Genomic DNA, 14,916 nt, shown 5'->3' on the forward strand with positions numbered 1-14,916 from the left:
AACAATAATAATGATAATAATAATGATGATGATGATGATGATTGGGTTTATATAGCGCTTTTCAAGGCACCCAAAGCGCTTTACAATGCCACTATTCATTCACTCTCACATTCACACACTGGTGGAAGCAAGCTAACAAATACATAATATTCCAGAAACAGGCTTTGCCGATCCGATCAGCTGTTCAAAACACTTCCTGCATTGGAATAGACGTCAGCGCGAACTATCACATATCCGCCATTACCTGCCCAAAACCGGAAGTGCTGTCATTTTTTGCAGAAAACAGTTTTTGTTTTTTACCTTCAGGGCCTTATAAGCCTATACTGGTGTTTTTAAAAGTCCTGTTTGACTTTATGCTTTTCTGTATTGTTTCTTGGAACTGCTGGAAATAGTTTTTGATGCACATGCTGTTTGTTTGTGTGTTTGGTGGTTTTTTTGTTTGTTTTTTTTTTTTTGCAAATTTGCATTACGATATTTATTTTGGTTTTTCCTGCAGTCCATAAAAAATGGTGCATCTCAAAAATAAAACTATGAAGCACAAATTTCCTCTGGAAACCATTTTGTGCAACTTTTTTCTATTTACAGTTTTGGGGGATAAAGTTCTTAAATTTCTCTAACTAGAAATATATGTAAAAAAAATAGTTTTGGTTTTTTTTTCCATTTTTTTTGTAGTTTATTGCACTTTTTTGCAATTTATGTACAGTGGGGCAAAAAAGTATTTAGTCAGCCACCGATTGTGCAAGTTCCCCCACTTAAAATGATGACAGAGGTCAGTAATTTGCACCAGAGGTACACTTCAACTGTGAGAGACAGAATGTGAAAAAAAAAAAAATCCATGAATCCACATGGTAGGATTTGTAAAGAATTTATCCGTAAATCAGGGTGGAAAATAAGTATTTGGTCACCTCAAACAAGGAAAATCTCTGGCTCTCACAGACCTGTAACGTCTTCTGTAAGACGCTTTTCTGTCCCCCACTCGTTACCTGTATGAATGGCACCTGTTTGAACTCATCATCTGTATAAAAGACACCTGTCCACAGCCTCAAACAGTCAGACTCCAAACTCCGCCATGGCCAAGACCAAAGAGCTTTCGAAGGACACCAGGAAAAGTATTGTAGACCTGCACCAGACTGGGAAGAGTGAATCTACAATAGGCAAGCAGCTCGGTGTGAAAAAATCAACTGTGGGAGCAATCATCAGAAAATGGAAGACATACAAGACCACTGATAATCTCCCTCCATCTGGGGCTCCACGCAAGATCTCATCCCGTGGGGTCAAAATGATCATGAGAACGGTGAGCAAAGATCCCAGAACCACACGGGGGGACCTGGTGAATGACCTGCAGAGAGCTGGGACCAAAGTAACAAAGGTCACCATCAGTAACACACTACAACGGCAGGGAATCAAATCCCGCAGTGCCAGACGTGTTCCGCTGCTGAAGCCAGTGCATGTCCAGGCCCGTCTGAAGTTTGCCAGAGAGCACATGGATGATACAGCAGAGGATTGGGAGAATGTCATGTGGTCAGATGAAACCAAAGTAGAACTTTTTGGTATAAACTCAACTCGTCGTGTTTGGAGGAAGAAGAATACTGAGTTGCATCCCAAGAACACCATACCTACTGTGAAGCATGGGGGTGGAAACATCATGCTATGGGGCTGTTTTTCTGCCAAGGGGACAGGACGACTGATCCGTGTTAAGGACAGAATGAATGGGGCCATGTATGGTGAGATTTTGAGCCAAAACCTCCTTCCATCAGTGAGAACTTTGAAGATGAAACGAGGCTGGGTCTTCCAACATGACAATGATCCAAAACACACCGCCCGGGCAACAAAGGAGTGGCTCCGTAAGAAGCATTTGAAAGTCCTGGAGTGGCCTAGCCAGTCTCCAGACCTCAACCCCATAGAAAATCTGTGGCGGGAGTTGAAAGTCCGTGTTGCTCGGCGACAGCCCCAAAACATCACTGCTCTCGAGAAGATCTGCATGGAGGAATGGGCCAAAATACCAGCTACTGTGTGTGCAAACCTGGTAAAGACCTATAGTAAACGTTTGACCTCTGTTATTGCCAACAAAGGTTATGTTACAAAGTATTGAGTTGTATTTTTGTTATTGACCAAATACTTATTTTCCACCCTGATTTACGAATAAATTCTTTACAAATCCTACCATGTGGATTCATGGATTTTTTTTCTTCACATTCTGTCTCTCACAGTTGAAGTGTACCTCTGGTGCAAATTACTGACCTCTGTCATCATTTTAGGTGGGGGAACTTGCACAATCGGTGGCTGACTAAATACTTTTTTGCCCCACTGTAGTTCCTATGGATTTAATGCAGACATATTATTAAAATTTGGGCTATAACGGTTGTATTGATGCGTAGCAACTTGAAGTGCTCCCAAAATTGGCAGTACAGCATGAAAAATATAAAGATAAGCTCTGGCGAACTTGGTTCTATGGTCTTAAAGGGTTAAGTAGCTGAGAGACAAACTCGAGACACCCATGTTTGTACCGACATGTTAAAGGTGTTTACGAATACTAACAATGAATTGTATTTCAACCTTCAGGTGAAACACAAGATAACAACCGGTTTTCATTGTTGATTTAAATTGTCTTTCAGAGTTTGAAGCCATCTGCTCACTTATTCACTCAATTGAGCAAAGTTCTTAAGCTCAGCAAAGTCCAAGAGGTAAGCCCGCTCTATCAACTTTATTTCTTTCTTTATTTTAAACCATTGGCCCATCAGCGAGCCCATTTTACAAGCATTCTTTAAATGACTAACTCCGAGACAGTTTTTCCCTTAAACAAAATTCAAACTGTTTTGGAAAGAAGAGAAGACGAGCTTCAAAGCTTTCACATATGCTGATGTCTGAACAGACAGAAGTCAACTTTGCAATGATTTACTTAACTGTAGCTCCCACCATTCTGGGCTAAATAGAAAATTTAAGTAGTTCCTGAAAGATGAGAATGTATTTTGTAACTTTTCAGCGAAAAATGACAAATTAAGGACAAGTGGCCTCGATGACACTAGGTGGTAAAGGATCAAGTGAAAACAATGTAAATGCAATATAGTAGCTTTGGCACTTGTATGAACATAAAGTTAAATTTTGATCTAAAGATTCTCTGTATGAAATCAAGCAAACATTAGGCTCTCCTTTTAAGTGTTTTGTTTTTTTACCCCTCAGGTTATATTTGGCCTTGCTCTGCTCAACTCCAGCAACACAGACCTTCGTGGCTTTGGTAAGTTTTTCTAGCACACCTTCATTTATTTAAACCCAGTGAATAAACAGTGTTTTTCTAGCAGTATTTGTCAGTAAAGTGAACAAACGGTTATATTTCCAACAAATCTTGTATTTCTAAAGATGAACTAATACATTTCATGCTTGTTCTTCCTGAATTGTCTTAAAATCTTGGCTGAAATGAGCCTGGTAGTCTGCTGCTGGTATGCAGTTTGCATTCTTTATGCCAGCTAGGGCTGCACGATTTTGCATAAAATGAGAATCACGATTTTTTTGCTTAGAATTGAGATCATGATTCTCTCACGATTTTCTTTTCCAGTATAAATATTTATTGCACTTATTAACTGCACATCAACTTCGTAACAGTTGAGATTGAACATAAAAACAATAAATAAACATAAAAACAACAAATGTCTCACGTTTTGTTGTTGCCGAAAAATGTTGTACTGCTTGAAATTCTGTCTCCACCGTTGCTCGATGCTGCGTGTACAGAGCAGGTAGTGCAACAATAGAAAAATAGTTGCGGGACGGCACTGTGTAGCGTTTGTCTAGGGTGTTGATCATTCTCCTAAATCCCTCGTTTTGCATCAGCCAAACCGATTTACGGTGTTCTCATGGCTCTAGTGAGCCTAGCCCCCGGCTAACTATCGAGCTAGTGGGTAACAGACGTCTCCGAAAACGTCGGAGCGCTTTTGAAAATATGTGGTGTCTTGATAAACTGAGCAGATATTTGAGGTTTACACAGCTACATTCTCGCCTGAAAATATGTTAAACGTTTATTTTGTGACCCAGAAAGAATAATAAGAGTAATATTAAAACTAACTAGCTGCCGCCATTGTTGGAAACTGAGCTGGGCCGCGCTATGAATTCTGGGACACTGCTTCTTCTTCTTCTGAGTTTAACGGCAGCTGGCATCCTTGTACATGCAGTGCTGCCATCTTCTGTTTCAGTCCGTTATTACACTCTTAAATCCTGCTACTTATTCCTGCGTCTTTTGCGATCTTACAAAACTTCAAACGACGCGTCGACTATTAAATCAGTCGTCGACGATTTTGATAGTCGACGTAATCGTGACTAGTCGACTAATCGTGGCAGCTCTACCTGTCACACACACGCTTACCAATGCAGAGAAATCCTGAAATCAATGCTTGACTTTGTTTCAAGATTTCAGTTCATCTCTTTTGCACACAAACACGCTTCTTGCGGAGATGCATTAAGGAGCATTGTGTGCTTTGATTGCAGTCATTTCTGGAAGGCATGGCGTACTGTCCCTATCATTCTTCTGAACATTTAATCACTTAAATGTTTCACATTAGCTGCACCTAATGATTTTTATTTTTTCAAACATAGTACACAGGAAAGCACATGATAAACTGTTTTTTTTCTCTCAGCTGCTCAGTTCATCAAGCAGAAACTTCCAGACCTCCTGCGGTCATACGTTGACGCAGATCTTGGAGGAAACCAAGAAGGTGGCTTCCAAGACATTGCCATAGAGGTGCTGCACCTACTGCTCTCCCATCTACTGTTTGGACAGAAGGGAGCCAGTGGGGTAGGGCAAGAGCAGATTGACGCCTTCCTCAAAACACTTTGCCGAGGTATGGAGGATCAGTTGGGGGGGGGGGGGCTGATTGTAAATCTTAAATATGCACGCAGACTGACTCGATATGGTGAAACGGCCAGTTTTGTTTTCCCAATCTGACTCTGCCACGCTTTCTGTGTGTTGCTGTCAGATTTCCCCCAGGAGCGCTGTCCTGTGGTGCTCGCACCACTGCTGTACCCTGAAAAACGGGACATTCTCATGGACAGGATCCTACCTGACTCGGGGGAGTTAGCTAAGACCAGGATGGAGAGTTCTCTTGCAGAATTCATTCAAGAAGTTGGCTATGGTTTCTGTGCTAGGTGAGTGTGGCTTGTTTGAAACTGTGTGAACAAAGTGATTTAAAAGAAATAAACCTGTGACTACAGTTATTTGTCTTGTATCTAAATTCTAAGTAATCATTTGAACGACCGTGTGTTGGCACCAAGAAGCTCTTGCGTGTTTGGTAAATTGTGTTAAATAAATATGAAAGAAAACTGGCAGTCTTTTTATTGTTTGAACACGCTTTATCACAAACCTCAAAGTGAGTTATTACTTAATCCTGTCCTAATATAAGTTCTGGTCTGAAATTACATGCGAGTGCTCAGTAATGACGGATTGTAGGCAACATTGACCTTTTCTTTCCTCTCTTCAGTCTGGACGAGTGCAGAAACATAATCGTTCAATATGGGGTGAGAGAGGTGACGGCCAGCCAGGTAGCCAGGGTCCTGGGCATGATGGCTCGTACCCACTCTGGTCTAACTGACGGCATCCCACTACAGGTGAGACTCTTTATTTGATGGAGGGGACAGGAAAGTGTAAGAACGCTGTTTGGTTTGCTTCATAGTTAGTTTCTCTTCACACAGACTTGCCATGAACTACTGTAAGTGCAAACATGAAGATTCAAACTGCTGTTGTTTTTGCTGAGTGCAGGAGACAGTCTAGCAGTTCACACTGTTTTATTATCAACCAGTTAAAGATTTGGCTAGCACAGCTGTGGACTTCTCAATGTCAGGCAGCTTCTCCGTGTGCACATGTTTTATTTTCATGCTGAAGTCGGCCTTAACTGACAGAATGAAGTCGAATAGAGTACCCTGTTATACAAGGCCGAGCAGCCCTTCTGTCTGATGCTGTGTTCTGTAAGCATGTAGCAGTTCACCTTCGACACTCGGCTCTTTCTGTCCCTCTTAGTTAAGCCTTCACGCTGTGGGCTTAATGTTAAAAAGAAACCTTATCAAAGCCCAGGCGTACCTGCTTTGCTCTTCTCTTGTTTTTAAATGTGAGTGCACTCTGTCCCATGGTACTGGACAAAGGTGGAGACGGTGGCTCAAACACAGATTTTGATGGATGATTGATGGCTTTCCTCTTTCTGCAGTCTATCTCTGCTCCAGGAAGCGGTATCTGGAGCGATGGGAAAGATAAGAACGATGGTTCGCAGACACATACGTGGAACGTTGAGGTCCTCATCGACATTGTCAAAGAAGTGGTAAGTGAACTGTCAGTTCATCTGAAAACCAGAAATTTTCCAGGAAACGCTGAGATGGAAAACTTAACAAAAATAAAAAATCCTTTTTAATGACTGAATTTTCACTGCTTATTTATTTATTTATTTTTAACCTATACCCTAGAATCCCAATCTCAACTTCAAAGAGGTGACATATGAACTGGACCACCCGGGCTTTATAATCCGAGACAGCAAAGGCCTGCAGGTAGTGGTGTATGGGATCCAGAGAGGGCTGGGCATTGAAAGTTTTCCTGTGGATCTCATCTATCGGCCTTGGAAACATGCTGAGGGACAGGTAACTTATGTTCATCGAGAGGGTAAAAATTCAGGTGTTTGGGGAAAATTATGAGAGGAATCTTTGTCAAGTTGGAATAGATTTGTGTAGTTTAATGCATCTTTTCTGTATTTTTTCCAGTTGTCATTCATTCAACACTCCCTGATGAACCCAGACGTGTTTTGCTTTGCTGACTACCCTTGTCACACTGTGGCCATTGACATCCTCAAGGCCCCACCAGAGGATGACAATAGAGAGATTGCCACATGGTATGGAAATTGAATATCACCTTGCCTCTGCAGAACGGTGTGCCGTTGCGTATTTTTCTTACTGTGGCTTCAGATTTTGCTTTAAAGCAGTAAAAATGTACCGTATTTCCCGGACTACAGAGCGCACCTAAATATTAGCCGCACAAGCTAAAATCAGGGGAAAATCCTGTTTTGTACATACATTAGCCGCACCTGACCAAAAGCCGCAGGTGTTTCAATGTTGACTTATCATATGTAAGAGAATATGCACAAAGGGAATTGTCAGGAAAGAGATGGCTGTTTGGAGACATCACTTTTATTAATATTTTGAAAAACAAGTTATGGGTACATATTTGCACATGTAGTACATAACAATAACCTACAGCACACCAGAAAAATAGATTCGGCCTACCTTTTAGGCTCAGGTGCAGTGACACAGCTTTAACAAGAAGAAAAGTCAGTCATTCACCACCATCTTTCTCTTCTTCCTACGCACTAAAACCACCAAAGTCCTCTTCTCCAGTGTCGGATACAAACAGGCTCAGGATGGCTTCGTCATCCACTCTTCTTCTCTCCTTCGTTGTCACTTTCAAAACCAAAGAAATCCTCATTGTCAGTGTCAGAGTCGAACACCCTCAGAAGGGCCGTGGCGGTGTCCTCCTCTCCATCATGCAGCAGTCCAGCCCTTCAAAATCCGTTGGTGATCGTGGATGTTTTCACACTTTTCCACGCTGTCAGAATCCACCGGTGGAGTTGGGCATAACTTGCTTTTTGGGCATAACTTGCAAGTTTATCGCCGCTCATCATCCACGACTCCCGCTGAACGCGTAGCGCTACTTTGAAGTTTGTTTTTCGCGCTACTTCGTACGGCACTACGTTGCCTGGCGGACGGACATGTGACTAACATACCACTCTTGAACCCCGATCCTTCCGCCAGGCAACGTAGTGCCGTACAACAGCGGAACACACAAAACAAATCGTCTTACGATATGACAAAAATCACGGACAATCCATAGAAAAGCCGCACCTGACTAAAAGCCGCAGGGTTCAAAGCTTGTGCAAAAAGTAGCGGCTTATAGCCCGACATTTACGGTAATTGAGGTGTCCTTGATGGGCTCTTAAACTGGAGGCAAAGTTGGACCTCTGTGTGTACTGAAGTGTTCACGTTAAAAATGAATAAATAAAAAAAATCCATCACTTCAAATCAAGTTTACCACGACACTTTAAAACTCTGCCAAAGCGCTCATCTTTTTGTAATTCTTCACAGGAAAAGTCTGGATCTGGTGGAGAGTCTGCTTCGACTGTCTGAGGTGGGCCAGTATGAGCAGGTGAAGCAGCTGTTCAGCTTCCCGATCAAACACTGCCCCGACATGTTGGTGCTGGCGTTACTGCAGATTACCACCTCGTGGCACACACTGCGCCACGAGCTCATCTCCACCCTGATGCCCATCTTTTTGGGAAATCACCCCAACTCCGCCATTATCCTGCACTATGCCTGGCATGGACAGGTTGGTGTTTGTTATTAGATCAGTGTTGCTGGGTAACATGTTGTCTGGCAAGTCATGTCTTCAGTTAAGTGTTTCTCAAGTTTTCTACTAGTTTGGTGCGTCGTTCAAAAACAAAAACTAAAAAAATCCTGCTTGCATACAAAACTGTGTCTGTCTGTCTTGCAGGGACAGTCTCCTTCCATACGTCAGCTAATTATGCATTCGATGGCTGAATGGTACATGAGAGGGGAGCAGTATGACCAAGCAAAGTTATCTCGCATCCTGGATGTGGCCCAAGACTTAAAGGTTGGTTAGAATACTGCGTTCTCCTTGACCATTAAAGTTTTTGTACTCTTGTAACATTTCATCTGAATTTAAGGTAGAGGGTAAAGGTACACGCTGTATAGCATGTCGGTTCTCTCCTTAGAAACTTTTTTTGATTTAATATTTAAAAACATTGTATTTGCTGCAATAACAGACCTCTGTACATAATCTGATTATTGGATTTAAAGAGTCCGTGTCTATAGTTGTAAAGGTGGATTATTAAATGTTTCATGTAATAAATGGAGACAAATTAAGTGAACCCAATGTGAACATGAATGTGTTTTTCCTCTCTACAGTCTCTATCAATGCTGCTGAATGGTACTCCGTTTGCCTTTGTTATTGATCTCGCTGCACTTGCCTCGCGTCGTGAATACCTCAAACTCGATAAATGGCTTACTGACAAAATTAGAGAGCACGGGGTAGGTCTTTAAACTAATGATTGCTAATCGATATGTCTTTTTAGATGGGTTTCCTGTTTATGCTAGTGTAACATTAAACGTATTTCATGAAAAGTCTGGTTTTGTATTAATTATATTTCTTGTTCTTGTGACAGGAACCTTTCATCCAAGCTTGTGTGACGTTCTTGAAGAGGCGCTGTCCATCCATTATGGGGGGTTTGGCTCCTGATAAGGACCAGCCCAAAAGTGCCCAGTTGCCTCCAGAGACTCTAGCCACCATGCTGGCCTGCTTGCAGTCATGTGCTGGGTGAGGAACTTTAAAGCCTGGTGTTTATCCCCTATTCGGATCGACTGCTTTTTCCATTGCAATTGCGCACCACCTTTTGTGCGTGGTCATCATCATAGCAACGCGAGCGAGCGTCCTGTGATGTAATTGGTATGCAAAACACTACAACAAAGGTACAAGCAGAGGTGATCGTACTCGGGCCGTGGCTTTTTCTTCTTAGTTGTAGCCATTTCCCTCGATGCCAGGTTATGAAAATGGCGGTTGTGATTTTCGTGAACGTGCTGCTTTCACGACTCATCTCTCAATCAGTAGCATGCACTCTGGTGACATCGCATTTCAGTACCTGCTCGGATCACTTGAACCTCGGCCGAGCGGGTACTATTTTAGCACCAGAGACTGACTTAGTGGAAAACTGTGGCCAGTTGATCCGAGTAGGTGCTAAAGGAAAAGGGGCTTTTGTTTGATGCTCCTGGACTTTTGGAGCTTCGAGTGGAGCCCAGCGCTGGTTCGATGCAGTGTAACATCTGTCTTACATGTATGTTGTTTTTGTTTTAAATCCTTAGCAGTGTATCCCAGGAGTTGTCGGAGACTATCCTGACGATGGTGGCTAATTGCAGCAATGTAATGAATAAAGCCCGACAGCCACCACCAGGTGTAATGCCAAAGGGACGTGCCCCGAGCACCAGCACCCTAGATGCCATCTCACCTGTACAGGTATCTTGCATATCACGTCTTTTGAAATACATTTTCATGATTGGTTTTGTGGATGCTAATTTTGATATTAACACTTTTATAAAGTGTACAATGTTTTGGGTTTCTGTAACAGTTCTGTCATGTTTTCTTTTACTGTAAAAAGCTGACGTTAGTAGCTCTGTTCCATTCCTGCCTGCTTAACTTTATGTCCCTTTGTTTAGATGGACCCTCTGAGTGGCATTGGCGGTTTGAATTTGGGGCCCTCAGCTACTTCCCTCAATCCAAGCATAAGTTTCCCAACCCCAGTGAATACACCTTTCAATAATCCCCAGTCTCCAGCAAAAGCCTTTCCACCACTTCCCAATCCTAATCCCAGCACACCTTTTGGGAGCATTTCCGGCCTGCCCTCACAACTCCCTGGTATGACCTCAGGTTTTTGTATTTCAATCCAAACATGCTATCAAGTGTGAAGCAGAAAAGTGACATTATTGTTACTTCCAGGTCCACTGGGCACGGGCATCGGTCCTGGTCTAGGGATGCCAGCAGGGAGCACTGATCCTTTTGGTCCCAGGAAGATGAGCACACCGGGCCTGAACCCACCAACCTTTCAGCAGAGTAAGATGAAGGCCTGTAAGTGGTGGTGGTAGTGGTGTGACTGAGAGCCCCGCCCCGCGCTGCTCAGCACTGTATTTCCTCTGCTTTTGACAACAATCACTTACTAAAGAAATTGGCTTTCAGGGCACTTTGTCTGCCGCACCAAAACGTTTCCTTAACGTGAGATTTTATTCCTGAAACAAGTTAATTGGTGATTTGTTTTACATAAAATGATTGTAGACTTCAGTGTGAGAGGAAATACAGATCAGTCTTCCATTCCTTGTCTGCTTTTGCTGACAGCCCCACTTTAATATTTTTCAGCTTCTTCAACATGACGTAATTGTCTACAGTACTGAATTGTTAGAGGCCTCTAAGATGAAGAGACACTTGTTTTCTTTCATCCAGTCTATAAAGACGAACATGAATGATTGATGTTGGTAGGGCTGTTCGATACAACGATATATATCGGATGACGATATAAAAACGTCTGTCGTTTCATTTCACGCTATCGTTTGTTTCGTGGTGTCGTAAAATAAACTGTTCACAGCAATATTATTTTCATCGTTCTGATGTCACTGTAGTGGCTATATTCATTTCTTAAACTTCTCTCTTTCTCTTATATTTAATATAACCACACTACGGACGGACAAGCGCCTGTTTTTATGCGTTGTTGTTAGCAACAACGACGGTAACACCATCGCGTGTCCGCTTGTTAATGTTCCACATAAACCTTTCACAATAAAGCTCAAGATCCTGTTGAGACTTTTCAAAATAAACTGAATCATGTGAAAGAGCAGATTATTTACGGATGAGAAGTAAAAAAGAGCCGTCAGGTGCTTAAAAAATAGACCTTAGACTCAAACGTTAGAACAGGCTTTTCCCCGCAGCACGCCGTGTAAGAAATACTCACAAAGAAAATGTCGGCCGTTACAACTTATGTCTAAAAATGTGTCGTTTCATGCATCGGTTAAAACACTCGACTCCAGCTACACGACGCGCAGCTGGAAACACTTCACGCAGGTCGAGCTGCCCGAGATTCACAGACTTTACAGAAAATGTTACGTTTGATTTTGGTCATATCGCGCAGCCCTAGATGTTGGTGTTTTAAGGTTAACGGTGAAAGAAGTTTTCTCAGCTGTTATTGACCTCCAGCTGTCGCCTGTACTTTGGGCTGAATCAGGTCATTCAGTTTCAGCTGTTGTTGTTGTGTTTGCTCGCCTCTGTAACATTTCCGAAAGGGCCCCTACGGGAATTTTTATTTTCTTTTTCTTGTGTGTGAAGAAATTTTAAACAACACAAACAATGTGACTTGCGTGTTGTAGATAAACCAAGACACTTTTGTGTTTTATTATAGTGAAAATGAGTGCATTCTTATTCATTGTTGGACTTAAAATGATCACTTATGCTTTTCTGTTCCCAGCCGACCTTTCTCAGGTGTGGCCCGAAGCAAACCAGCACTTTAGTAAGGAAATAGATGACGAAGCAAACAGTTACTTCCAGCGCATTTACAACCACCCACCTCACCCAACCATGTCTGTGGATGAAGTGAGTAGTTACATGACATTTTTTTCTGCGAATATCATTCCTCTTCAAATAGAATCCTTTCCACACTTGTCAAACAATTCATATGTGATGTCATTGGACTCATGCAGGTCTTGGAAATGCTGCAAAGGTTTAAGGATTCTACCATCAAGCGGGAGCGAGAGGTGTTCAACTGCATGCTTCGAAACCTGTTTGAGGAATACAGATTCTTCCCCCAGTACCCAGACAAGGAGCTGCATATCACTGCCTGTCTTTTTGGTGGAATAATCGAGAAAGGTCTCGTCACTTACATGGCCCTGGGTTTGGCCCTCCGATATGTTCTTGAAGCCTTACGAAAACCGTACGGATCCAAAATGTATTACTTTGGAATTGCTGCCCTAGATCGGTTCAAAAACAGGTACTAGCTTTTTCTTTTGCAAAACAAGTGTAAGTATAAGGCGTTATGTTACAGCTGACATCTTTTTTTTTTTTTTTCTCCCCTAGGCTAAAGGACTACCCTCAGTACTGTCAGCACCTGGCTTCAATTGGTCACTTCTTGCAATTCCCCCACCATTTACAAGAGGTAATCAGGTTTCCTTAATTTATTTGTGGTGATCCTTTTTCTGTTATCAGCATTCATTAAGTTTTACTTAGTTCTCTCTCTTGCTGGAGAGAGAAGCGCGCCTTTGATTCAGCTAAATTAAATCTGTCGCTCTGCATCTTCAAATATCCTGTGTGTGCAGTATATTGAGTATGGACAACAGTCACGGGACCCTCCAGTGAAGATGCAGGGGTCCATCACCACACCTGGGAGCCTGGCTCTAGTACAAGCCCAGGCACAGTCGCAGCAACCTGCCGGCCTTAAAGCCCCACAGCCAGGCCAGCCCAGCACCCTCGTCACAACCACCACGACTACAACCACAGCCTCTAAGACGTCCACGATCGCAAGGCCGACAGCCACTAACTTCAAGAAGGATGTGCCTGTGAGTTCAGTTTTGACCGGACACCATGCGGCAGCATAGAGAGAGAGAGAGATATATCTAGATATAGATAGACATAGACAGACACACACACACACAATAATAATAAATAGTCTCCGTTCCTACCTACAGCCCTCCATAAACACTACCAACATTGACACCCTGCTGGTGGCTACTGACCAAACGGAAAGGATCGTAGAACCTCCGGAGAATGTCCAGGAGAAGATTGCTTTTATTTTCAACAACCTTTCTCAATCCAACATGACTCAGAAGGTAAAGACAAAGAAACAAAATATTACTGCATTAGAACAACCTTAATAATCAAAGATGCTGTTTTTTAAAAGCAGAACATTTCTTTTGTCAGGTCGAGGAGTTGAAAGAGACGGTGAAAGAGGAGTTCATGCCCTGGGTGTCTCAGTACCTGGTGATGAAGCGAGTCAGCATCGAGCCCAACTTTCACAGCCTCTACTCGAACTTTTTGGACACACTGAAAAACCCCGAGTTTGTGAAGATGGTTCTTAATGAAACCTACAGGAACATCAAGGTAGACTTAAAGACGGAATATTTAGTTCAGTGCAATGTTTGACACCTCTACCAAAAGTCGGATTGAGCTCTGCTGTCTTATTGCCAAAAACTTGCCTAGTGTGATGCGCTTGTAGTTACGTTTCTCACACGTCACATTATTATGTTGGGTAAACTGGTTTTGCTCTGGTAAACTGTCATCCTTTGTAAAGTACTTTTCCCCTGCGTCTTTCAGGTGCTTCTGACCTCAGACAAGGCAGCTGCCAACTTCTCTGATCGCTCCCTGCTGAAGAACCTTGGCCACTGGTTAGGCATGATTACACTGGCCAAAAACAAGCCTATCCTTTATACAGTAAGAGCATTTTATTACTTGCTCCGTAAAATTATCTGCTGGTTTTTGTGCTTCAGAGTGGCCTAATTTTTATTTTTCCCCTCTTCTAGGATCTAGAAGTAAAGTCTTTGCTACTGGAAGCTTATGTGAAAGGCCAGCAGGAGCTGCTCTATGTGGTTCCCTTTGTGGCCAAAGTTTTGGAGTCCAGCGTGCGAAGCATGGTGAGAAATATAGGTGTACTTCTCAGTAGACCCTAAGCAGTATGGCCCATATACCAACTTTTCTATATATACAGTGGGGGGAAATGTCCAAACCACTCAGCGTGATTATATTTTTGAGTCCACAGGTTTTCAGACCCCAGAATCCTTGGACTATGGCCATCATGAATGTTCTCGCTGAGCTGCATCAGGAACATGACCTGAAGGTAATAAGTTAGCCTTGTGTGTTGCTATTTAGAAAACACATCTGGATTTGTACCGTAGTCTTAAACTCCAGTCCGGTTGTTTTACATTTACAGTAACAACAGTGGAGCTGCCTCCCATAATTCCTGTTTTTGATTGGATGCACTGAGTGATATTTAACAATTAAGATTAAATGCACAATGATGCATAGCAGGATGTCTTATCACTGAAAACTGCACTTGTCTAAACCGTCATTATCACTTAACGTCATGAATAAAATTACAGTTCAAGTGACTGACGTTTCCTTAGGTAAATAAAAAGGTATCAGAAGTTCATTGCTTCCATGCTTTTGTTTACTACAGTTGAATTTGAAGTTTGAGATTGAAGTTCTGTGTAAGAACTTATCTTTGGACATCAACGAGCTGAAGCCAGGAAACCTGCTGAAGGACAAGGAGAAGCTAAAGAACCTCGAGGAGCAGCTATCGGCACCAAAGAAGGAGGCAAAACCTCCAGAGGAGATGCTGCCAGTCTCTACTGCAGGTG

The 14,916-nt window shown here is 42.6% G+C and overlaps 1 protein-coding gene across 5 annotated transcripts in view; it reads left to right on the plus strand.

The window, feature by feature from the left end:
• Positions 1-14,916, plus strand: part of cnot1 (CCR4-NOT transcription complex, subunit 1) — a 31,104-nt gene that overhangs the window by 5,682 nt on the left and 10,506 nt on the right. For 2 of the 5 annotated variants that reach the window (XM_085411521.1, XM_085411523.1), the window contains exons 5-29: positions 2,616-2,684; positions 3,181-3,235; positions 4,626-4,829; positions 4,965-5,133; positions 5,466-5,592; positions 6,186-6,296; positions 6,439-6,609; positions 6,730-6,857; positions 8,104-8,344; positions 8,510-8,629; positions 8,944-9,066; positions 9,201-9,352; positions 9,895-10,045; positions 10,246-10,444; positions 10,526-10,639; positions 12,039-12,163; positions 12,271-12,557; positions 12,644-12,722; positions 12,883-13,122; positions 13,252-13,392; positions 13,484-13,663; positions 13,877-13,993; positions 14,083-14,193; positions 14,319-14,396; positions 14,736-14,913. In XM_085411521.1, coding sequence (XP_085267647.1) covers positions 2,616-2,684; positions 3,181-3,235; positions 4,626-4,829; positions 4,965-5,133; positions 5,466-5,592; positions 6,186-6,296; positions 6,439-6,609; positions 6,730-6,857; positions 8,104-8,344; positions 8,510-8,629; positions 8,944-9,066; positions 9,201-9,352; positions 9,895-10,045; positions 10,246-10,444; positions 10,526-10,639; positions 12,039-12,163; positions 12,271-12,557; positions 12,644-12,722; positions 12,883-13,122; positions 13,252-13,392; positions 13,484-13,663; positions 13,877-13,993; positions 14,083-14,193; positions 14,319-14,396; positions 14,736-14,913 — 3,670 coding nt within the window. Of the gene's footprint in view, positions 1-2,615; positions 2,685-3,180; positions 3,236-4,625; positions 4,830-4,964; positions 5,134-5,465; positions 5,593-6,185; positions 6,297-6,438; positions 6,610-6,729; positions 6,858-8,103; positions 8,345-8,509; positions 8,630-8,943; positions 9,067-9,200; positions 9,353-9,894; positions 10,046-10,245; positions 10,445-10,525; positions 10,640-12,038; positions 12,164-12,270; positions 12,558-12,643; positions 12,723-12,872; positions 13,123-13,251; positions 13,393-13,483; positions 13,664-13,876; positions 13,994-14,082; positions 14,194-14,318; positions 14,397-14,735; positions 14,914-14,916 lie in introns of all 5 variants that reach the window. The other 3 variants (XM_085411519.1, XM_085411522.1, XM_085411520.1) reach the window with 2 other exon arrangements.

Source organism: Rhamphochromis longiceps, linkage group LG7, assembly GCF_057381845.1.
Source record: "Rhamphochromis longiceps isolate RC_006_pf linkage group LG7, R_longiceps_female_GT1.1, whole genome shotgun sequence".
Lineage (NCBI taxonomy): Eukaryota > Metazoa > Chordata > Actinopteri > Cichliformes > Cichlidae > Rhamphochromis > Rhamphochromis longiceps.